The following is a 26196-nucleotide window of genomic DNA, read 5'->3' on the forward strand; positions in this document are numbered from 1 at the left end:
TTCTGATAGAATGACCATGTCAGGCCTCAGTGATGATGATGCAATGAAGTCAGGGAACTTTAATTATTTGCCAAGATCAACTTTCAGTTGTCAATCAGACGTCATGGAGAGCAAGCCTGCTGGTGACCTGGGCTGAGGCTGTGGTTTGTCTTCAGCTTTGACAAAGGTTATGTGCTTTCTGTGTTGGCAGAGGTACTTACTGTTGTTAATAGTTGAGGAGTTATTTTAGTGAGTGTTAGATTGAATTTAAAACTGAAACAGCTTTCTTTCATTCCTGGTACACCAAAATCTTGGAAGTTCCTACCTAAAGCTGTACAGCACAGAAATCATCTTTATGGCATAACCTGTAACAGCAATCTACATTAACCCCATCAATCCAGATTAGAGCAACATCCCTTCATTCCTCTTCTATTCCAAGTACCCATCCATGTGCCTTTTAAACATCGTCCTCTACCAACTGCTCAGGCATCTCATTCTAGATAACCACTACTCTATGTTGGCTACCATAGAAGTGTTTCAGCTAGCGCATCCCAATTACAGCTGGAAGCACTGGGAGTCAAATTTCAATCCCAGCATCCTCTGAAAGGTGTCTGTACGTCCTTCCCATTAATACAAGGAAAGGAACAAAGCAACTATTTGGCAAATGTGGCAATTATCTCCAAGTGAAAGATAAAAACTAATATCCTCTCAGAAGGAATGACCAATGCTCAAGAACATATGAAAATATAAGCAGAAGTACATCACGAGATTTCTCAATTCAGTCCCCAGCATTCAATATTATGACTGATCTACAATAGCCTCAGCCACTCTTCTGTGCTTGTTCTAATCTACAAATCCTTGACCTTTCAAATATCGATCTCTAAATCAAATGGCTTGGCCTCCACAACCATCAGTGGCAAAAAAAAATTAACAACTGTTTTGTTAACTGGATTTAACAAAATTAACTCCACTGTTATGATGAGGCCACACTCAGGTTGGAGGAAAAACATATTCCGTTTGAGTAGCCTCCAACCTGATGACATAAACATCAATATCCCAAACTTCTGGTGGTGCTCCCCCACATTCCCCTCCTTCACCATTTCCCATTCCCTTTTCCCTCTCTCACCTTATCTTTTGCTCGCCCACTGCCCCCCTTTTCTCTCTTTCACCAATCAACTTTCCAGCTCTTTACTTCATCCCTCCCCCTCCAGGTTTCACCAATCACCTTGTGTTTCTCTCTCCCCTCCCCCCCCAGCTTTTTAATCTACTCCTCAGCATTTTTTCTCCAGCCTTGCCAAAGGGATTTGGCGTGAAATGTTGATTGTACTCTTTTCCTAGAAGTTGCCTGGCCTGCTGAGTTCCTCCAACATTTTGTGTGTGTTGCTCAAATTTCCATCACCTGCAGATTTTCTCTTGTTTATGTCAACAGAAAGGGGTGATTATTCCCCTATCACTGGGAATTCCCCACAATTGAGCACAATTACATGGAGCACTGCCACAGAAAAACAGCATCCATTATCAATGACCCCTTCCATTCATGCCACGCCCTCATCTCAGTGCTACCATCAAGCAGGAAATACAGAAGCCTTTGGTCAAACACCACCAGGTTCAGGAGCAGTTATTACCTTACAACCATTAGCCTCCTGAACCAGTGTGGATAACTTCAATCACCATTACTCTGAAATGCTTCTATGATCTAAATTCTCACTTTCAGGGTCTCTTTACAACTCATGCTCTCAGTATCACTTTTATTTTCAGTGTCTTCATTTGCATATTGGTTGTTTGTCAGTCTGCCTGCTTATGTATAATTTTCATAAACTTTTATTGTATTTTTTTTATTGCCATAAATACTGCAAGAAAATGAACCTAGTTGTAGCATATGGTAACATACATGCATGTTGGTAATAAACTTACTTTGAACTTTGAATGCTGGACATTGAGACTAGCTGGGTGGTCTATGGTCAGTATGGACTCATTAGTCCAAAGTGCTTGTATCCATGCTGTATCACTCTAGTTTCAGCTATGTTCCTCTTACATCTTTGGTTCTATCAATGTTCCAAAACAATTAAGTGGGTGTTCTACATTTTTTTTTATGAAATGGACATATCAAATCTCCTCAGTATAACAAGCATGTATCCATTCTTGTTACTCTCAATGCTTCAGAGTGCCACCCATATTCACAGTGAAAGTGAAATTTTTTGGTACTTGCTTCCACTAAATATATTTTTCTTTCAGCATTGTAAAAGAAAAAACAGTGGATGACAACTGAAAAATATTATAAAGGGAACATGAAATCAAGATAAATGCCTAACACAAATGTGTTGAAGAATCATCAACTTCTCTAATACATTTTCTTTCCATCTGCAAGAAATTAGCTAACTAAATTCTTACTCAAACCAGAAGTGTATCTAAGTAACAAAATGTTTTTAAAACCAGTTTACTTTTACCAAAGCAACATCAACCAACCTGGAACATAATCCAGCAGACATCACTGATCAAGTATTTCACAAAACTACAGAATGAATGACTTCATAAATCAAAGTATCAACCTTTATAAATCACATTATTGAGTACAGGGGTTGGGATGTAATGCTGAAGCTGTACAAGAAGAACATGTGTGAGGCCTAATCTGAAGCATTGTGTATAGTCTGGTCACCTAGCTACATGAAAGATCTCAATATTATTGAAAGAGTAGAGAGGAATTTTAAAGTACAAGTGTCCCTCCCTTTACAAAAGTAGAGCGTTCCTATGAAATCTTTAAGCGGAAATGTTGTAAAGCAAAGAACCATTAATTTATATGGGAAAAATTTTCGTAGAAGTGAAAATCCTCTTTGCAATGCAAAAACAGGTTACTAATGTAGGTCTTTTGTAAAGGCGAAGTAGCGTAAAGCGAACATTCGTAAAGCAGGGGACACCTGTATGATGCTGGGACTTGAGGACCTGAGTTATAGGGAAAGGGTGAATAGGTTATTTCCTGGAGGGTTGGAGAATGAGGGGTAATTTGACAGAGGTATACAAAATTATGAAAGGTCTAGACAGGATAAATGCAGGCAGGCTTTTTGCAGTGAGACAACAACTAGAGGTCATGGATTAAGGGTGGAAGATGAAATATTTAAGAAAATGAGGGGGAATTTCTTGCACAGATCGTGGTGAGAAAGTGAAACAAACTATTAGTGGAAGTATTGGTTGCGGGTTCAATTTCAACATTGAAGAGATACTTGGAGAGGTACATGGACAAGAAGGGTATGGAGGGCTGTGGTCCAGGTGCAGGTCGATGTGTCTAGGGAGAATAATAGTTCGGCATGGACCAGATGGACTGAGAGGCCTGTTTCTGAGCTGTAGTACTCTATGACTATTTCACAAAACTGCAGTACAGGCAATCCCCGGGTTACGTATGAGTTCCCTTCCTGAGTCCATCTTTAAGTCGGATTTATACGTAAGTCGGAACAAGTACATCTGGTATTATTTACCGCCAGTTAGTCAAATGTCTTAGTATACAGTATATATTTTACCTTTCTATCCATATAAAACACTTAAGAAATGTATGTATTCCAATAACTAAATCACTGAGTTGCTTAGTAATAATTGTAGCTTTCATCGGGCAGGGCCTTTCAAATGCTCCATTATTCTCACTTTATCCATTATCCTTTAAAATTGTTCCGATCGCTGACCGACTGTAGCCTAACATTTTTCCAATGACCGATGGTGTTTCGAAGCGTTTTCCAAATGCTTTAATATTTCCACTTTATTTTCAATCACGATCACTTCCCGTCAATGGAACAGAAACACTGCGGACGCCGGGTCCTGAGCTCCGCCAGCTCCCGAGGTCTGCTGGGTCCTAAGGACCACCGCACTGCATTCCCCGGGTCCTAAACTCCAGCGCACTGAGACAGGTTAAATGGGACAAGTGGGGGCTGTGCTGGGTTTGGGTATTTGACCCTCCACAATATTCCACATGGGAATTTAAACTGGAGGTGGCAGTGTTTTTTTTTACGAGGTCGAGTTGCGAACTCAACATCAACGCAGCATGGATGGTATGGGAGTCACATCAACCCAGCATGGAAGCAGTCTGTCACTAAATCGAACTCGGGAACCTCTGTTCTCCAGCCCAACGCTGATCTCACTACGCCACTAGCCGACCGGGGGGGGGGGGGGGGCGGCAGGGTCAGGGTGAATCTTACTAAGAAAAGTTTAAGCCAAATACAGAGTTAAACACTCAACACAGTGTCAACGGCAATGACTTAAAGTGGTGGATGACATCGCAATCCAACTTAAAAATGGTGGACCTCCTTCCTCGGTTCGTAAGTACGAGTTGTCCGTAAGTCGGACGCTCATAACTCGGGGACTACCTGTATAACTATTCAACCAGATAATCCACTCACTTGAATAAGAAGATCAATGTTTTAGTTCAAGCAAAGTTTATAATTTGTAAAACAGTACTCTGTTTGTGTTGAATGGTTATAAGCCAAACTCTTTCATTTTAATCCTTTGCTGCTGCAAACGTTTATATTTAATAATGTTGACAACTTAAATGCCAGGATGCGTTAATGCAACTCACAGACCTTACCATTTGGTTCTGTGTAGTCGTAAAAGAAATTTAAATATTAGTCAATGCATACAAAAGGCAAACTATTAAACTCTGCACCTACTGCTGCCCATACTGATGGTTATTAAACCAAGTTATCAACCAATGAAAATTCAGACATTTTTTAAACTTCTGATTCAAGCTGATATTTTCCTTAAGGATTTGAAACAACTCATGAAATTGGATGCACAGAAAAACACAAGCATTTGTTCAACGCGAGACAAAGAATGGGATTGTTTTTTTAAAAAAGTAATGGCCACAGCTTCTAGGCAAACCTAGTCATTTTTAAACAAAATTACATGCAAATACACTTTATTCTACAAATTACTAATTCAAAAACATTACATGCAGATGACACCATAGCCACAGCTCTACACACTGTCCTTACACACCTGGAGAAGAGGGATGCTTATGTGAGAATGCTGTACTTGGACTACAGTTCAGCATTCAACACCACAATTCCCTCCAGGCTGGACAAGAAGCTCAGAGACCTCAGCCTTCACCCTGCCTTGTGTAGCTGGGATCCTGAACTTCCTATCAGATCACTGGCAGGTGGTAAAAGTGGGTTCCCTCACCTCTGCCCCTCAACACAGGGCTGTGTACAAAGTGCCCTCTACTCTCTGTACACCCATGACTGTGTCACCACCCACAGCTCCAATCTGCTAATTAAATTTGCTGACGACACTACACTGGGAGGCAGCCTACAGAGAAGATGTCATCACCCTGACACAGTGGTGTCAAGAAAACAACCTTTCCCTTAATATCGCAAAAACAAAGGAGCTGGTTATGGACTACAGGAGGAATGCAGACAGGCTAACCCCTATTGACATCAATGGATCTGGGGTTGAGAGGGTGAAGAGCTTTAAGTTCCTTGGCATACACATTAGCAAGGACCTCACCTGGTCTGTACATACCAGCTGTGTGGTCAAAAAGGCACAACGCTTCTTCCACATCACTCCGTTGAATAAGTTGGTATGGGCCACCAAATCCTAAGAACTTTCTACAGGAGCACCATTGAGAGCATCCTGACTGGCTGCATCACTGCCTGGTATGGGAACTGTACTTCCTTCATTCGCAGGTCTCTGCAGAGAGTGGTGCAGACAGCCCAGTGCACCAATAGATGTGAATTTCCCAATATTCAGGACACTTGCAAAGACAGGTGTGCATAAAGGGCCTGAAGGATCATTGGGGATCCAAGTCACCCCAACCACAATCTGTTCCAACTGCTACCATCCAGGAAACAATACAGCAGAATAAAAGCCAGGATCAACAGGCTCTGGGACAGCTTCTTCCACCAGGCCATCGGACTGATTAATTCATGCTATGCAACCATATTTCTATGCTATATTGACTGTTCTGTTGAACATAATATTTATTATAAATTACTATAAATTGCACATTGCACATTTAGACAGATGTAAAGATTTTTACTCCTCATGTATATGAAGGACGTAAGTAGTAAAGTTAATTCAATTTAATTCAATTTTAAAGTAACTGGTATTCCAATATTTGTATTAACTTTATTAGTGTTTATTTTAGCCATGCTCAACACACTGACCCAATGTTGAGCCTTTTGGCAGGGAAAACTGTTTTTACCTTAGGATCATGAGAAGTGATCCCTGTGCAAATGCTTAATGTGTATACTATCTATATTTAAACTATAAATTCCCATTTGTTATTACATTACAAAGTCAAAAAACTACTTTGTTTTCAAGCCACAAATACCAATTCTGTCTGTAAGTTAACAAAAAATAATTTCACATATTTATGGTTAATTTTCCAAAATGCAAATAAAAGAAAATTCAAAAACAAAATGCTGGCAGAACTCAGCAGGCCAGACAGCATCTATGGGAGGAAGTAGACTACCTCCTGCTGAGTTCTGCCAGCATTTTGTGTTTTTACTCATTTCCAGCATCTGCAGATTCACTCGTGTCACAAAAGAAAACTCTTATTACTTAGAGAGCATGATAACATCAGATGGTAGGGCTGATGTTGAAATAAGGAGGAGGATTGAGATTGCTAAATGCACATTTGAGCATTTGAGCAAGATACCAAAGAATAACGTGATTTCTATGGGTATGAAACTCAGAGTACAGGTGGCCCCCGTTTTTCAAACGTTTGCTTTACGATATCTCGCTGTTACAAAAGACCTACATTAGTACCTGTTTTCACTAACCAAAGAGGATTTTCCCTTTTAAGAAAAAAAGACGCCCACTTTATATGTGTGTTTACCCCGAGAAAGACTACCATGACCGTGAAGTCTTGTGCGGGCAGTTTTATGCGCATGCATGTACGTGCCAATTTTTTTTCTCCAAATCGATTTTGGCTCGTTGTCTTCCCAATTTTGATAAGTGAAACTACACCGTACATACAATATTTCTACTTTATATAGGCTGTATATTTAACATATCATTCCTGCTTTTACTATATGTTCGTGTTATTTTAGGTTTTATGTGTTATTTGGTTTGATTTAGTAGATTATTTTTTGGGTCTGGGAATGCTCAAAAATTTTTCCCATATAAATTAATGGTAATTGCTTCTTCGCTTTATGACATTTCGGCTTATAAACGGTTTTATAGGAACGCTCTACCTTCAGATAGCGGGGGAAACCTGTATTGTGGTGTTACGTTCATTCCACACCAACATAAAGAAGTGAAAGTTGGACAATATCAAGCAAAATGAGGGAAGACTCAAAACTGTAGAAATGTGGTTCTTGAGAAGAATGATGAAAATATCACGGAGGAAAGTAACAAATGAGGAAGTGTTGCAAAAAGGCAGAATAAAAAGAGAGCTGATATCATCAATCAGGAAATGGCAGTTGGAATTTCTGGGACATGTACTGAGGAAAGTAAAGCTCGAACATCTTGCAGAGATAGGGAAAATTCATGGAAGAAAAAGCCATGGTCAACAGTACATGACATCCATGAGTTACATCAAGGAATTTTTTTTTAAGAGCTGTAATGCCCTGGGTAAGATTTCTACTGCTATGCTGTGAGGGTTTTTTAAAGCAGTTTTCTGTAAAAGCAATGTGTCCTGTAAGAGTGTTTTGGCTTTGGCTAAAGACAAGGAGCCATGAGGGGCACAAGGGAAAATGCAGCAGAATGCAATCGTAGAAAGTGCTTTGTGCAGATGAATGACTTCAAGGAGGAAGGGCCAATACTCCTGAGAGAGCCAGTTCATTCGAGATGGTCTTCAAGCCGAATTCAGACTGTGGCAGGTGTCTTCACTCAGACCACGGGTTCAACACAAGTAAAGCAATACACCCGACTACTCCAGAAATGATCTGCAACGTTTAGGTGCACACTTAGACTGTTTAAACAGTAATGGACCCTTCTAATTTTGTCTTCTTTTCCTTTAACTGTTTGTTAAAAGTTGAAAATTCTGTAAATATATTTCTTTCATAATTTTATGCTGGCGTACGATCTGTTAATTCTCTGGCAAACTATATATTTGCATACAGCAGTAATTACACAGCATTCACTACACTCAATGTTCCTCCACAGAACATCCCAACTTTCCTGTTTGGTTGAACCCCAAATCATACTGACCTTTATGAAAGGTGGCTTTCTCACCGCTGAGTCACGGGGCTGTTAGAGTAGTTAGCCAACGAGCCAAATTTGTATATGAGTCTTGTGAAGGGTTGCAGAGCTTATTAAAATCTCTCAGATTGAAGAGAGATGGAAAACCACAATCGGCCACTTTATACAACACGGCACATTCTTATATCCATCAGTATTTTTCACTGTTTTGCAGTTTTAATGAGTATAGCCATTTGATGCAGTCAGCAGAACATAAAAACAGAAGAAATCTACTGCTGACACATAAAAACAAATTTCACGACATATGGCAGTGATATTAAGCCTCCGTCTGATATCGGAGCAGGAGTCGGCCATCTGGCTCGTTTAGCCTACTCCACCATTCAATAAGAATCTTGGCTGATCTGGCTGTGGACTCAGATCCACCTAACTATTTTTTCCCAATAACCCTGAATTCTTCTGCTGTGCAAACATCTACAGTATTTAACTACGTCTTAAATATACTTGTTGAGGTAGCTTCTGTTGCTTCCCTTGGCAGAAAATTTTACAGATTCACTGTTCTCTGAGAAAAGCAGTTTCTCCTCATCTATGTCCTAAATCTATTCTCCTAAACCTTGAGGTGACATCCCCTAGTTCTCATCTCATTTTACCAGTGGTAACAACTTCTCTGCCTCTCTTATCTATCTCTTCTATAACTCTATATGAGAGCAATAGATTAGAGAGAGGCAGGAAAGTTGTTTCAATAAGATCTTATTCTGTTCCAGCGAATATACTTCCAGGTGACTAAAATCTCTCCTCATAGGTTAACCACTTCATCTCTGGAATCAACCTGGTGAACCTCCTCTGCACGGCCTCCAAAGCCAGTACATTTTTCCTGAAGTAAGGAGACCAGAACTGCACAAGATATTTAGGTGTGGCCTCACCAGTACCAGTTCAGTTGCAGCATTACCTCCCTGCACTTAAATTCAATCCTTCTAGCAATGAAGGCCAATATTTGTCTATTTGATAATCTGCTGTACCTGCAAACAAACTTCCTGCAATTCATGCACCCCCAAATCCCACTGAACAATCCCACTGAGCATTTAAATAATTTGATCTTCTATTTTTCCTTCGAAAGAGGACATTCTCACAATTTGCAATGTTGTTCTCCATCTCCCAGATCCATTCCCACTCACTTAATCCAGCTATCTCTCTGTGCATCTTTTCCACTTTTTGCTGTTCCACACAATTCAGTGTCATCAGCAAATTCTTAGACATACTACACTCAGAACCCTCTTCCAAACATGTCGTCAACAGTTGTGGGCCCAACATTGATTCTTGCAGCATTCCACTCACCACAGATTGCCAGCCAGAGAAACACCAATTTATTTCAACTCTCTGCCTTCCATTTGTTAATTAATCCTCTATCCATGCTAATACCTTACCCTCAACTCCATAAATCCTTATTTTATGGATTAGTCTTTTATACAGCACCTTATCAAATGCCATCTGGAAATCCAAGTACACAATATCCACCTGTTCCATTCTATCCACTGCGATCACTGTATCTGCAAAGAATTCCAGTAACTTTGTCAAACGGCATGAATCCATGCTATGTCTTCCTGACAGAACCATTCCTTTCCAAATACTTCACTATTTCTTCTTTGATGGTAGCTTCAAGCATTTTCCTCTCCTCTCTACAGACATTAAGCTAACTAGCCTCTAGTTAACTGCCGTTTTCCTACTTTGTTTTATAAACAATGGCATGATATTGGCTGTTTTCCAATATGCCAATAGGACCTGCCCATACTCCAGAGAATTTTTGTAAATTATCACAAATGCGTCTGCTATAATTTCTGCCATTTCTTTCAATACCCTGGGATGGACCCATCAGGACCAGGGAATATGTCTAGATCCACTAGTCTGCTGAACATTACCTTTTTAGCAACTGTGATTGTATCACTCCAGTCACTCTTCATTTGGCTGGATCATCAGCCTATCTAACATTCTCAAACACTGAATTAACTTGCTGTCAAACAATCTGGACAGAATGCAGAGGTATCCTCCTTGCTGAATTTAATCTGTCACCAAGACTCAAAATAACAATACACCCAAGTACAGGGTGACAGCTTCTTTGGCCTTGACAACTGTATTGTGAATATGTTAGTGAGATATTATCAGAAAACCAATATATTTCAAAATTTCTACAGTGGATTTTAAAGGTTACAACTCAATCATTGACAAAATCGATTCAGGGAATCAAGACACTTTTCATTTAATCCTGGAATATTCTTCATAATACTATTTTTCACAATGATCTATACAAGCTGAAAGAGCATATCAAATAAACTCCATGCAGAATTCAAGCAAACAACACACTGAAAAGTCATGAGACCATGGAAAACAAGCAAAGATTTGTACAAGTTGATCACTCAGAAGAACACATATTAGATCCAGAATTGTTTGAAATGACTGCAGGGTAAGGTTGAGACAAATAGGCTTAAACCAACTCAGAGACGTAATGTCAATTAAATTTATAAACTGTTCTATTCTATGTTTGGCAACTTTGGGAGAAAGAAAGGCTACAAAAATACAAGGAGAATGAAAACAATCTGAAGAGCCAATTGTCAGTTGTTATGGGAACCAATAAATAGCCATATCCCTATTTGGAACAGTTTCTACAGCAGAAAACAATTAACTCTGTATCCCAACGTAAAATTCCCTCCATGAAAGCTTAGTATACACTACATTGAGAATTCATCAGATTTGGCAGTTATAGTAAAGTTCTCAAATTTATCTTTTCCAGTGTGACTTTTTTTATACACCTATAGAATAGATAATTCTTTTACTCGGTATTTAGCTGATTAATTAAGGTATAAGTAAACTATATTATCAAGAAGTCAAGCAACATCCCTACCTGTGCATGGAAAAGTGATAAACTCCTCACAGTATGTAAAGGCAGCAGCACCTTGATCAGAAATTGCTTGTGTTCAGCCTTAAGAGGCAATGCAAACCCATTTATTATACTGTTAATGGAAAGAGAAAACGTTATCTACTTTATTCAGTAGACTTGCATACCAAAGTTCAGCCTTTAGAACATTTAAAAAGGATCCAATGTAGAAACATATTCTATCTAAAAAAATGAGTATCTTGAACAAGGTATATTAATAAGTATTTTTCTAAACATCAAGCATTTGTTCATCAAACTTTAAAGTTAAAGATTTTGTGTTCAAATTAAATAAATCATGGTTAAGATTCCTATTTCATTACAAATTATAATAAAGAATTAAAACATCAACAACTCTAACAAGAATGGCAAAATTTACAATCTCATACAGTAATATTAATTCTAATTTGAAAATACTCCATGCTCTATAAGGAAAATACACCAGACTGCAGAAAGACCAACTAAACCATCAAAACTGACAGCATTTTATGAAGATAAACACAATGAGGCACTGATGTTCAATGAGAAATCTTCAATTTCCATTTTCACTTTTGCCATGTTTCTTTCATTGACTTTCATTGCCTTGGAGACCGAGAAATGTAGGTCAGCAAGAACTAATTGCAAAATGTTTAAAACTCATTTACAATAAAAAGCAGTACATCATACTTATAGTACCAGCTGCACTACAGTTTTGGCATTTTACTAATGCATTCCTGATGCATTCAAAATTGTTCATCTCTTGGTAAGTTTTTATCAGTACACAATAAAATATGCTAAATGATGAAAATAAGTTTAAATAGTTGGCGAGGTTTCGTCCCAATGCCCCAATGCTTCCCTACAAAAATTGCCACCCGACACTTCCTACTTTGACTTGGACAAAAGGAATAACCATTTGAGACGTACCAGAATACTGTGCAAATGTAACCCAGTAGGAAAAGTTGAAACAATTAGAAAAAATCTTTAACACAAAATATTCTGCAGATGCTGGAAATCCAAAGCAACACACACAAAATGTTGATGGAACTCAGCAAGTCAGGCAGCATCTATGGAAATGAATAAATAGTCAACCTTTCAGGCCAAGATCCTGAAATTCAAGACAGGAAAGGAAGGAGAAAAACTCCAGAATAAAAAGATGGAGAGGGGGAAGCAGGATAGTTAGAAGGTGATAGGTGAAGCCAGGTGAATAGGAAAGATAAAGGGCTGGAGAGGATGGAAATTAATATTTTTACCTTCCTAATATTTCCAGAAGCTCAGCTACACCATTAAAATGTTCTGTTTCATAAACAAATCTGCAAAGAAAATACAAGTTAACCTTGAACAACAAAGTAAATAAAAGATTTAAAAAATGAACACTAACATTTTCACAGTGAATTTGATATTTTTCTTTCTCCAAGTAACTTTGGTTTCAATGTTTTATTTGGTTGCCCAACATGAACGTGACAACTACCTTCTTTTCAAGAAAGAATGTGATGTGACCAAAAAATCAGATATTTACTTTATATGTTCTTTTGTTGGTCTCAAAATGGACATTTGATCCTTTTCTCAGCTCACTGACAAACATATAGAGTATAATATATTCTACTGTTTAGTCCTCTTCCCCCCCCCCCCCCACCACCACCCCAATCCCCAATCAACTCCTCTTGTTCATCATGGCTCCCATTCATTCTCCCTCTGATGTCCATTTAGCCATACTGAACTGAACTTCTCGAATTGCCTTCCTGAATCATTACTTTTCTAGATATTTCTTTCCTGCATGATACCTATTTTTGACAAAATTACAAATTTTCCTCCTTTTATGTAGTTCCAAATTAGAATTGACTACTCTCATGAAATGCCTTAAGATATTTTGTAACTTTAATTTGTGTTTGTTTTTAAGGCAGTAAAGAAGTCAATGGATTTGATAATAAAATCAGTAACACCTGTACATGATACAAGTCAGAAAGTAGTTTAAGAGTTGGCAATATGGAGCAAGACAGGGATGTCTATCCTCCATGATGGCCTTATAACATTGAGCAACTTAACAGGACAGCAAAGCCAATTTCAGCTTATTTAGTCACATTGTTCACCCATTCTCAGGTGCAAAATTTTAACCAAAATAGACAAGATAGTTAAAACAAAAAGATAATGGGCAAACACCTTATTGCCGAATGCAAAAGGAGGGCCAGAAGAGCACATGTAGCTTTAGGACAACTTAGGCCACTTTTTCCTCAATGTCAGCAAAACAAGAAAGCTACCCATTCACTGACTTCAGGAAACAGGCAGAGTGCATGCCCTTGCATGTATCAATAATGCTGAGGTGGAGATGAAAAGATTAGCTTTATTTGTCACATGTACATCAAAACATACAGTGAAATATATCATTTGCTTCAACAACCAACACAGCCTGAGGATATGCTGGGAACAGCCCACAAGTGTTGTTATATTTCCAGCACCAAAATAACATGCCCACAACTTGCTAACTCTAACCCATACATCTTTGCAATGTGGAAGGAAACCAGATCACCCAGAGGAAGCCCATGCCATCACGGAAAGAACGTATAAACTCATTATAAGCAGCAGCAAGAACTGAAACCAGATTGCTGGCACTGTAAATTGTTGCGCTGACCACTATCCTATTGTGCCCCCACTTAATGTTTGTAAGTTTCACATTCCTAAATATAAATACCAGCTTGTCCTGGTCCAACCGCAGTGATGCAATGGCCATGAAAGCATGAAACCGGTACATCTAGTTCTTCAGAATGCTAAGGAAATTCACAACGTCTCCATTGACCCTCACCAATTTTTGATCAATCTACTACAGAAATCATCCTAATCAATACCTTACAGCTTGGGATGACAACTGTTCTGCCAAAGTGGGGATATTCAAACAGACTATAAAACGAAGTGTCATGAACAAACCAGAAAAGGACTCACAGTACACAAAATAGAAAAGCACAATACAGGCTCTTCAGCCCACAATGTCATGCCGACCTTTTAACCTTCTCCAAGATCAATCTAATGCTTTCCTCCCGCATAGCCCACTATTTTTTTTTTCATTCCTGTGCCCATCCAAAGGTCTCTTAAGCATATCTGCCTCTATCACCTACTACCTCGTGCAAAAAAAAACTTGCCTCTGACACCCGCCCCCCCATACTTTCCTCCCAACACCTTAAAGTTATGCCCCCTTGTATTAACTCTTTCCACCCAGGGGAAAAGTCCCTGGCTGTCCAAAGAGCAAGGATCCAAGAACAAATATCTGCATATCACCACTGGTCAACAACCTCCAGACAGAATAGGCTCCACCTACTATCATCCTCTGCCTTCTGTGGACAAGCCAATCCTGTATCCTGGAAGTATTAAAGTGTTCAGTTTGAAACTTTAATCAGTAAACCTCCTCCTTTGAACATAAGTTAGAGCTTTCACACACTTGAGCAAAGTGAAATCTACACATTATTTCTGATGATCTTTTAAAGTTTGCAATTGGTTTACTGGCTAACACAGTACCTAATATGGGTTTGCCATGACTCTAGTAAATAATACACACAATCTACACTATTCTATATAAAATGCCCCAACAACTAGAATATCCATACTTAAGCACTACTGTGTTCCAGGACAGCCCAGGAGGTATATTATACATTTTTGAACTTAATTGTTAAAATCAACAACTTAAAGAGTTTGAGGAATAAAAGGATAGGAAAACTTTGCCCGAAAGTTCAGTCTGACTAATTTGTCACTGGCCTGATTAGAAAGTTTTAATGGAAATTTAGGAAGATTCCAGCCTCTTCCCCGAAGGACCTTTTAAACAATGATCAATGCAGCAGAATTATTCAAACTTAGAGATCAATTCTTTCTTCAAGGATTCCCCAATTAATTCCAATGGTGACAACTGTAAAGACACAGCTAATGTTAGGGGTTATATTTAATTGCTCTCAATTGCCTTATAGCTTCGCTGGTCCAGAAAGCTATCCAAAGTATAATTTGAAAACTTATGCTATTTCAATTTTCCTCATAACAAGTTTTGGGTTTACATTCCTCAGTGTAGCCACTATGACCTATGAATAAAATCTATTAAATTTGGTAGAAGGAAATACCATGTTTATAAAATTGTGTTTAGTAAGTAATATTCCTCTCTAAGTCCAAAAAAGTGTAAATAGTAAATATTTGAAGTAATGTTTAATTACTTCAGAAGCAACATCTGACAAGGAAAATGTACACTTACTGTAGAAAAATATTGTTAATTTGTTTTCGAATAAATGCCCTAAGTCCAAGAAACTTTCCATAAATTCTGTGCAAGACAGTCTTCAGATAGTCTCGCTCCCGAGGATCTTCACTGTTGAACAGCTCCAAAAGCTGAAAAGTAACAAACAAATCTTTTCTGTAAATATTATGGGGTTTTCAATGCAGCAGCTTGAACACTGAAATCATTACATAAGAAGAAACAGCAATCCCCTAAAATAAGCAATGAAACAAATAGTCATATCAGATTAGTTCAAATCACTTGAAACTAAAAAGTAGTTTAATTAAAGGAGCAAATATCAAACAACAGAGCTCAACACTTCTGAAATGTGCACACATGGATAATTATCAGATCCTAGTATCATACAGAGCCAAATGAGTGACAGATTAGCAATGAACCTTCAATTTCCACAAAGAAGCTACACAAGTCATAAAAATGTAGAAATCAAATCCAAAGAATAGTTTGTTCAAGGAAGTATCCCTTAAATGAGGGAAAGATTAAATAAAATACTCTATAGAACAGCAATAAGGCAATGCCAAGGGTAAAACAGATCTAATGATCTGAAATTCTGTAGTTGTTAGGAATACTGATTTTTGTTTTATCTCTGTCAACCCATTTCTGTGAACTACAATGTCAACCGCAGGAGTATTGTGGCCAGCACAAAATTCAATGCAGCCTTAATTGGTCACATCACAAGTACAAGATTTAACTGAACCCCAAATCTGTTTTTCCACGTAATGAAATGTAACACGCTGTAAAGTTTCACTGCTAATGTAATAGCTCCTCTGTAATATTTCACTGCTACGGTAATGGTTTCTCTGTAGCAGCAAGGTTTGGGTTATGACTAGAGATAACAGGGGCTTTGGAATGTGTGCTATCCAATGGCAGGAATGTTGTTCTTTCTTGTGGGTCTGGGAGCAGGGATTTTGCAGTCTTTTGTCAGTGAGAGATGAAGAGAGAAGACGTGAATGAAGAGAGTTAGTAGTCCAGCGGATGGAGTGAACTTGGAGTGAGGGTCTGAGGGTCAGCAACACTCGGAGGAGGTTGATGGGGAACAAATGGATGAATCTGTGAGCTCCAACATGTACATTAGATTGTTTCATTAAAATGGGCCCTTTTTAAAACTTTCTTTACTAACTCTATAGTCATATTAAGATTTATAAAGTTCAATCGTTTAATTGCATATGGTGTACTGTCTGATATTTTGTGGTTTGGAATTGTAACCAGGCAACACATCATGCAGCATCCACACAAACAAGATTTCTCAGCTTGGCTGGGCCAGAGGCTGTCTTCCCCTAGACAAACACAAGCTGGCCAAACCTGAGGGCTACATAAGTTATCTGCCAAAGGTGCCAATTTCAAACAGAGCATATGAGGGATGCTTGCTGTGTGTTTGGTCAGAGTATATCGCTGATTTCTTGAAAAAAAATCTTTCCATGCCAGAGCTTGGTAAAAGAAATAAAAGATTTCCTTTTATAATCAGAAGCCTCAAAATCAGCTATATTTAATCTCATGCAGGACACACAACATTCTGGAGAAACGGAAGTCCAACATTTAGGGCCGAGACCCTTCATCAGGACTGAAAAGTAAGGGGGAAGAAGTCAGAACAAGGAAGAAGTACAAGCTAGATTGTGATAGATGAAATTAGGTGAGGGGGAAAGGTAGAACAGGTGGTTCAGGGGGTGATGACTTGAGAAGCTGAGAGGTGTAAGACAGGAAAGGGGGCATGGGATAAAAGGGAGGAGGATCACTAGAGAGAGGTGACAAGCAGGTGAGGAGAAGGGGGAAGAGGGGAGATAAAATGAGGAATGGAAAGAAGTGAGGGGCAGGGAGAAATTGCCAAAATTGGAGAAATCAATGTTGATGCTGTAAGTTTGCAGGCTACCCAGACAGATCCTATTTTTAGTTGTACTTCACAACAAGTACAATAAACGTTCTTAATCACCTGATTGTATTATGCTTTCAAAGCAAAAATGCTAAACTTGAAATAGGCCTGCCAAATCCATGAAAAGATATTTATACAATAATTTCATTGTATTCATGCTAATCTGTGTACAGATTAAATATATATCATCTTAGCAATAGTAAAGCCGATTCAATGATTACTATACACTTATACTAAAATTCACAAAGGTAGTTTAAAGTACGTTGAACACTTGAAAACAGTAGTAAGTTTTCAAAACAAGATATTAAAGTTGAAACTGATCAGTTAAGTTTACAATACCAATTTCATTAAGTACATGATATTCAAAGCTTACTCATGAATTACTGTGAACTAATGGGCAAAGTTTACAAAAGTAGTTTTAAAGCATAGTGATCAAATCACTCAAGGCTGAGATTATAAAAGATTACACTCACAAACCACTATGTAACTTAGATAATAAATACAAGGAAATGTATCTCGTTATTTCTTTACTCAGTTAAGACAGTTATGCTTAAATACCTGCAATATAAATTTCTGATCTACATATTTTTTGGCAATGCTGGGCTGGAATTCTTGACTCTCTAAAAATCGAATGAAGAATTCATATATAAGCTGGAATAGACAAGAAAGAGTAAAATTACCAAAGGAAAAAACACTTATGATCATATAAATGGGAAAACTTCAGCACAGAAGTCAGGCATAAAAAGATTTATTAGCAACATTAATCAATTACTAATTCCAGATCTCTAATCCTACCAAGTCAGTGCAATATGTAACACACACACACAAATATTTAAATATTCTAGTGATTTGTAAGGCATATTGCAACAAATAAAATTAATAAACATGATTCAAAGTTACAGTGTTAATACTGTACATGTAAAGATTACAGGGTATCAATTCTGATGAAGGGAACACTTCTGACCTTATTAACAATAGTAAAATCATTGTACAAGATTATGTAAATGATTTGGTTGATGGAATTGATGGCTTTGTTGCAAAGTTTGCAGATGATATGAAGATATTTGGAGGGGCAGGTAGTTTAAGGAAGCAGAGAGGCTACTGAAAGACTTAGACAGATTGGGAGATTAGGGCAAAGAAATGGCAGCAGATGGGATACAGTGTCTGGAAGTTTATGGTCATGCACTTTGGAAGAAATAAAAGGGTAGATCATTTTCTAAATGGAGACAAAATACAAAAATCTAAGGTGCAAAGCGATGCAGGATTCCCTAAAGGTTAAATTGCAGGTTGAGTCTGTGGTGGGGAAGCAAATGCGATTTTAGCATTATTTCTAGAGGACTAAAACGTAAAAGCAAGGATGTGATGCTGAGATCTTGCAAAGAACTGGTGACCCCTCAGTGGCGTTTCTGAGCAGTTATCTTAGAAAGATGTGCTGAAACTGGAGTGGGTTCAAAGGAAGCTCACGAAAACAATTGCAGAGTTAAACAGCTTGTCATATGAACAGCATCTGGGCCTGCATTTGCTGAAATTCAAAAGAATGAGGGGTGACCTAATTAAAAGCTATTGAATGGTGAAAGGCCTTGATTGAGCAGATGTGAGGAGGTTGTTTGCAATGATGGGTGTGTCTAAGACCCAAGTATATGTCCTCATAATAGAGGGGTATCCTTTTAGAATGGAGATGAGGAGGAATTCCTTTCACCAGAGAGTGGTGAATCTGTGGAATTTGCTGCCACAGGTAGCTGTGGAGGTCAAGATTTTACGTATATTTAAGGCAGAGGTTGATAGATTCTTGATTGGTCAGGGCATGAAAAGATACCAGGAGAAGGCCAGAGACTGGAGCTGAGGGGAAATATGGATTAGCCATGATGGTATGGCAGAGCACCTCAATGGGTCAAAAGGCTTAATTCATTCCAATATTTTATGAAAAGGATACCAAGAAAGTCTGTTTTTAACTATAAAGGAGAAAGAAGATCTTGCAATATTTAATATTCTTATGGGAATGTTGAAAATTATATTCTTCAGAGCTAAATAAAGAGGCAGTGTCCCAAAGAAGAAGAAGAAAGAAGAAGAAAGCCCTTAACTCCGAGTGGAGTCATCGGGATGCCATTTTTTTTTAGCAGGCTTTCTTGTTTTTATGAGGCCGAGTTGCTAGCTTGACACTCGGTGTGGAAGCTCCAAACCCAGGACATAGAGGCTGCAGAGGGTTGTAGACTCAGCCAGCTCCACCGTGGGCACAACCTTCCCCACCATCACAGCTACCTTCAAAAGGCATTGCCTCAGGGCGGTGGCACCCATCATTGAGCACCCTCACAATACAAGATATGCCCTCACCTCATTACTACCAAAAGGAGGTACAAGAGCCTGAAGATCCAGAGTCAACAATTTTATGAACAGCTTTGTCTCCTCTGCCATCAGATTTCTGAATGGTCCATGAACATTACCTTGCTATTCTTCATTTGAACTTAGTTATTATCTTACACTGTTCCGTTGCCACGAAACAACAAATCTGATGACCTACGGCGGTGATAATAAACCTGATTCTGATTCTGAAAGCATACTTAATATTACAACTTTCATGAGATAATTCAAAGCTTCAATTATATTGACTGTTATAACTAATGACATCTATAGAAAATTAAGTTCTGGATGTCTAATTTTTCAGGGAAGTTGAATATTGCTTCTACCATTTCTTTCATTGGAATTCTTAATGCTGAGCACAATCTAAAGTTATTTAAGTAATTTCTTAGTAGTAAAACATGTTTTAATAAATATTTTGCAGATAAAACAACCCAGACGGCATGGATTGCAGGATAACACAACTATTAATGTTCTCGGAAATTCCTCAATTAATAGCAGTGCCAAGAGCAAAGATGAAATTGCATCAGCCGAAAGTAAAGGTCAAATTAATTGAATGAATGCAAAACGTGAGATTGAACATTGGTAATGTATCTAAAAGACAATTTTTAAAATCACTGAAGTCTACAAGTGAAGGGTAATCACATGGAAATAGTAATTAATTAGGAATCCAAAAAATGGCAAAGTTAAATTCCATAAAGGTAAGTTCCAGTATGAAACAATTTTATTGATGGGTAATACCAATTAAAACAAATGTGAAAACTGGATTGACTAAGAAAATCAACTAATTTGTGGGGGAAAATATTATCTTGTCTGGAAATAAATTACCCTCATTTCCATTGTGTGATAGATACTTAAGAGCCCTCAAGAATGTATAATTAGAACAATTAATAGTGCTAGCACTATCCATGTCATTGAAAATGTTTTTTTAAAGTAGTGCTGATCATCACTTTGTGCAACCCTTGGTTTATTCCAGTCAAAACTATTACATTCAAATAACAGGAGTGGAAAGCCTTAGACTTTCAGTGGTCTGAAACAGTTATTACTCTGATTGCCATTGTACTTGAAACCAGAATATAAAAGAGTTAGCCAAGCTGGAAAAAAGAAGAAGGGGGAGAAGGGGAGGGAGAGAGGGAGAGAGGGAGAGAGGGAGAGAGGGAGAGAGGGAGAGAGGGAGAGAGGGAGAGAGGGAGAGAGGGAGAGAGGGAGAGGGGGAGAGGGGGAGAGGGGGAGAGAGAGAGAGAGAGAGAGAGAGAGAGAGAGAGAGAGAGAGAGAGAGAGAGAGAGAGAGAGAGAGAGAGAGAGAGAGAGAGAGGATGAAGAAGACCCTTAACTCCTGGTGGAGACATCGGGGCGCTGTCATGACAAGCTTTTTGCACCAATCCTATTGGTGACTGCTCATAAAGTGGCATTTCTGTAGTATTCTCCAGATTTTTTTTTACAAAGTTGAGTTGCTAGCTCGACGCTTAACCCAGCACAGATGGATAGCGTGCAAGGGAGCTGGCTGGATTCGAACTCGGGACCATTTGTTCCAGAGTCCAGCATTGATGCCACTATGCCAACAGCTGGCAAATCTAATTTAGATATCATATTAGTTTTACATAGGAACTTGTAGAGTTCACCTGTAAATGAGGCCAGGATGCCTCCAGTGTTGGTTCATCTTCTTCTGGGTCAAACTCTGAAGTATCTGAAGGTGGAAGTGTCCTAAAAATATTTAAAGAAACCTATGGCAAAATAGAATAGAAATTACATATTAAACATCCTTCTCAAAAATCTTAATGTTATCTTAACCAGCAACAACAGAGAAGAACAAGAGCAGAGGTTTAATAGTGACACATCATACGGACCTGGAAATACATCACAATCTCGGGATCAAAAAATATTATTGCCTTCAAGATTGCATCTCATAAACTGATGCAATGATTTGCAGAAACAATTCAACAGAATTAGTGAGAATATTGCAAATTACAATTTGTAATCTCCAAATAGCATGCATAAATCATTTGTAATTTCCACATTTTAAAAGACTGATAAAGATTCTTGAAGAAATACCTGTTAAACAAGTATACCCGATGAACTTCCCCTTTGGTTCTTGTACTGAAATGTCAGTACAAATAAAATAGATATTAATATGCAGATATACTATATTCAAACGTTCTCTATAGATTCAATGTGGTAGCTCTATCCAGTGGCTTATGATAAGTTTAAAATAAAAGAATAATTTCAACATAATATATTAAGCAAACAGAAATTTACTAATCACTTCAGCAACTTCACTATGAGGAAATAAACAAAATTAATAATTATTAAAAGAGCAAATACACTTGCAAGAATTTTGTATTAAAAAATGTATGTACCGAGTGAAGGGCAGGATTGGTTTGACTCGGGATGGCTGCAAGAGTTATGCAGAGGGACACCAATTGATTAGCATCATCGATCCAATCCATTCATGAATACCACTCTGGTGGTTACTCTCTACCAGATGCCAAGGCCTCTTTGATGAATACTAGTACTTTCCATGCCTTTATACATCTATCACAGTTTCAGCCTAGTTAATTGGTCACAATTACATTCCTCGACCCAACGGATTTGTGGAAGCACACAGCTCACCAGAATATTTCAAAGGCAGTCAGCAATGAATTAGCTGGTGAAGTCGCTAGAGTAATTCAATTCCAATAATTCCAATAATTACAGTACAATTCCAATAATCTGTCATTTTCAGCTCGTTGGTAATGCCAGATTATCAGGTTTTCGGGACTAATGTACATTATTGGATATTATTACCTTAACACACTTAATTCAGATTTTGCTTTAAAGCTGTTACACAGTCGAATAACAGATTTTCCAGTAAAGCCACCAAGTATAAAGGAAGTGTACAGTAAGTACCAGGTCTCAAGTATGTCTGGGACAGCATGGGAACCAAGGTCCCGATGAGTTAGCTCCTGTGCTATTGGGATTTCCAAATAGTTGGATAACTTTGTCTTACTCCAACTGTGTCTTAACTGTGTCTTACTCTAGTAAGCTTTCATTTGGTTTTTAATCTATTGTGTTTAAATTCAATCACTTGCAGGCTGCCACCCCCTCCCAGCACATCCGTGCTGATTGTTAACACAAATTATGCATTTTATTGTATGTTTCCAATTACATACGGTAAATGAATCTGAATCTTCTTCCTTTGAGAAAGAGCCAACCCACTCGAGAGAGCCACCTAATTAAATTTCTATCACACCATAAAGATGGGAAATTACTCCACTTTTTCTTTTATTACTTTGATTCAAAAATAAATACTAAGAGGTTTTGAAAATAAGAGATATAGTTGCAGATGACTAATAAATTCCACAATGTAGAGTTGAAGTGTGCTGGCATTCGAAGAAAGTGATGGATTAAGAGGAAAAAATGTCCAAATGAAAAAGAACTATTTGCAAGTTAACAAACTTACCATTTTAACTATTTCAGGATATGTTTGTTCCGTCAAGATTCCGCGACCCACAGCAACAAAGTCTACCAATTCACTAAGGGTTGAGCGCTTATATTCCTTCATTTTAAGGTCTGCTAATGAATCCATGAAATCAAATACGACACAACACTGCTGTAATTTCTTCTGAAAGAGCGTGACTTTCTCCATTGTTGAAACATCTACAAAAAAAGCCAAAATGGATGAGTAGAACGACTGAGAATTATAAAAACCATCTAGTTGAAAGCAAGTGCATTTCCATTTTTATATACCATTTGTTTTTCAAAATGATTTGCATTAATGTAAGCAGAAAGTCAAAGTTAGCTACCAACCATTCACACAAACCAATACAAAAGTAACCCAACAAAAATAATGCCGAGCATTATTTTCCTTAGGGAACCTTGGGATCTACTTAATACCCATATTCAAGTTAAAAAAAAACACACACACAAGCTGGACCCGTCTAATACTGTCTCAAAATCATGTTTAACTCCTATAGGTGAATGATATTATATTAATACTCAAAAATACTTGGCCACTGCCATAGGTTGCCTATTTCAAGTATATTCCTTTCCAGTAGATTGTCTTTGAATGTAAAGAAAATGCATTAATCTGAAACAAAGTAAACTTTTTCCAAATATTACAACTGCATCAATGCTTTCACTTTTTCCTTTCACATTCAGACTCCATACACAATTAAATATCAATAAAACCTCCTGTTTCATATATTTTTAGATGTATACTTTCAGTTAAAATGTGAAAACATCCCATGATATGATCTAAAATTACATCATCGAAACCTTGGCTGCAGTTCAAAATACAACCATGACTGCTTTTAGAAACAAAACCTGAAGATATTTCATTTCCAGACTTCTCACTTGCAGTTTGTAAACTGAGGAACCCACAATGTAATCTAAATTTGAAGCTGTTTCACCACAAAGCTTCAATATTTGAACATTTTTGTATAGTCTTAACTCAAATCATTCCCTTGTGTCAACGATTATTTTTCCAAAAGGGAAAGCACAGCCAGCTTGACAGTGGTAGCTCATAAGGTTTTAATGACACAGGAGGAAAGGGTAGTTCTGATCTACTCAGTTCCATGTTGAAATACATTGGTAAAATGTATCTCAATTTATAACTAACTGTTCAACCTTAAAAGATGGAAAATTGAGCCATATATTAGCTGCAATGAGAACAGCCCAAAATTATCAAACAAGCTTCAACAGGCATTCAGTCCTTTGTATAGATAAATAAAGGGGGTGATGTGTTTTGGCAGAACCCTAGCCAGTGATTGCTGACTTCCAATATGAAAGCAGTGGCAAATCCAGCTCATAATAAGCAGCACTTCTTGCATGTCTTAGTTAAATTAGACTACTGAATAAAAATGGGCTCCATTCCAATCTATCATCAATTCCAGCCAAGACAATCAAAGGTAAAGTTCAAATTTCAAATTCGTTATCGAAGTATGTATACCATACACAACCTTGAGATTCATCTTCTTGCAGGCAGTCACACAACAAAGAAACACAATAGAACCCACAGAAAGTCACAAAGACTGACAAACATCCAATGTACAAAAGAGTGTAAATAGTAAAAAAAAGTAAACAAATAATTCACAGAACATGAGCTACAGGTTTCCCAAAGTGAGTCCACAGCTTTAGGATAACAACTACTCCTAAACCTTGAGGTGAGGGACCAAAGACCCCTGTAGCCCCTGCCTGATGGTAGTAGCAGGAAGAAAGGAAGTTGAGCAGGCTTCTTCTTCCAAGAGTGCCTCAAATGCTGAATAAACACTTCTATATCACTAGCTTCAGTGCCTCTCTGGTGACTTTGTTCACAATTACAAAGGCTGGGTTGATTGCCTACTGTAAACTCACAGTCCCCTAACCTACAGGTAATAGGAATGTAAGAGAAATAAATAATGGAGGGATAGGGTTGATGACATTATACTGAGAGCAAATAACAGATTTGAGGGACTGAATGTGCCTCCTGTGTTATAAGGAATATAGAGTGAGAAAAAAATATAGCCAACGGAGTACAATACGGGAGAAGTGTGAATTCATCCATTTCAATCCAAAACACAATAGAAGCTGTGGAGAAGCAACAGCATTTTGATGCAAATGTACTTGACTCACTGAATTCAGAGAACATAAATCAAAAAGACTACAAACATCCTACAGTAACTGTAATGATAAATAACATAATTTACAGCCTTGTATATTAATCCACAGAAAAGAAATACTGTCTTAAGATGCTGTCATATTGGCTTATAAAGATTAAATAGGTGACCCCTGGGTTTCATTAGGGGGTGGTTTGGGAGACGGCTGCATTCACAGAAAATGGTCTCTATAGGAACTTCCCATAATGCAAAGCCTATTACCTACTTATCACGAAATGACAGCTGAAAGCAAAATCATTCTTCTTTTCCCCAAACAAATTACTTAAGTGCAAATTTTTATTTCCTGTTCAGACAATGGTACAGTCAAAGACCATGAAGGATTAGTTGGTAGGCAGCACACTTCACAAACAGCAAACTCTAGTACACATGGTGCCATTATAGGAAACATTCAATCAAAGTTAACAAAAATGATTCAGCATGCACTGCATGCAATTAGCAAGGTATTATTCTTGACAAGAGGTCCAAGGTGAATAGTGATCCCGCTCTAAGATCCTGTTTGCATTATATATCAACATGAATAAAAAAGGGGAGCAATATTGAAATATAAGATGAAAGTTATATTATGAAATATATTAAATATATTGAATATAACATGAAAGTTGTGCTAGTAAGCAACTCACTTTCTCCAGTGATGGGAGGTGACCAACACATGTAAAGAAAACTCATTCCTGATGAAGGGTCTCTGCCTGAAACGTTGGCTACTCTTTTCTCACAGATGCTTCCTGACCTGCTGAGTTCCTCCAGCATTGTGCACGTATTCTTTGATCCACAGCATCTGCAGTTGTATTTTTGTGTAAAGTAACTCAACTTCTACACAAACACGAGATGCTGGAAATCCAAAGCAACACACAAAAAGCTGGATGAACTCAGCAGGCAAGGCAGTATCGAAGGAAAAAAAGAGTTAACAGTCGACGTTTCAGGCCAAGACCTTTCATCAGGACACTTCAAGTCCTGGTGAAGCGTCTTGGCCAAAACACCAACTGGATACTCTTTTCCATCGATGCCGTCTGACCTGCTGAGTTCCTCCAGCTTGCTGAGTGTGTAACTCAAGTTCTATGTGATTATGGACCCAGACTCA

The 26196-nt window shown here is 38.0% G+C and overlaps 1 protein-coding gene across 1 annotated transcript in view; it reads right to left on the reverse strand.

Annotated features, from left to right (window-relative positions):
* The window catches only part of ppp2r5eb (protein phosphatase 2, regulatory subunit B', epsilon isoform b), a 112431-nt gene that overhangs the window by 20235 nt on the left and 66000 nt on the right, over nt 1-26196 (reverse strand). Inside the window, exons 2-7 of the mRNA XM_059960083.1 lie at nt 22925-23121; nt 21108-21209; nt 17689-17781; nt 15228-15358; nt 12256-12315; nt 10997-11105 (exon numbers count right to left, since the gene is read on the reverse strand). Of these exons, the coding sequence (XP_059816066.1) occupies nt 10997-11105; nt 12256-12315; nt 15228-15358; nt 17689-17781; nt 21108-21209; nt 22925-23121 (692 nt within the window). The remainder of the gene's footprint in view (nt 1-10996; nt 11106-12255; nt 12316-15227; nt 15359-17688; nt 17782-21107; nt 21210-22924; nt 23122-26196) is intronic.

Source organism: Hypanus sabinus, chromosome 2 (assembly GCF_030144855.1).
Source record: "Hypanus sabinus isolate sHypSab1 chromosome 2, sHypSab1.hap1, whole genome shotgun sequence".
In the NCBI taxonomy this organism is placed as follows: domain Eukaryota; kingdom Metazoa; phylum Chordata; class Chondrichthyes; order Myliobatiformes; family Dasyatidae; genus Hypanus; species Hypanus sabinus.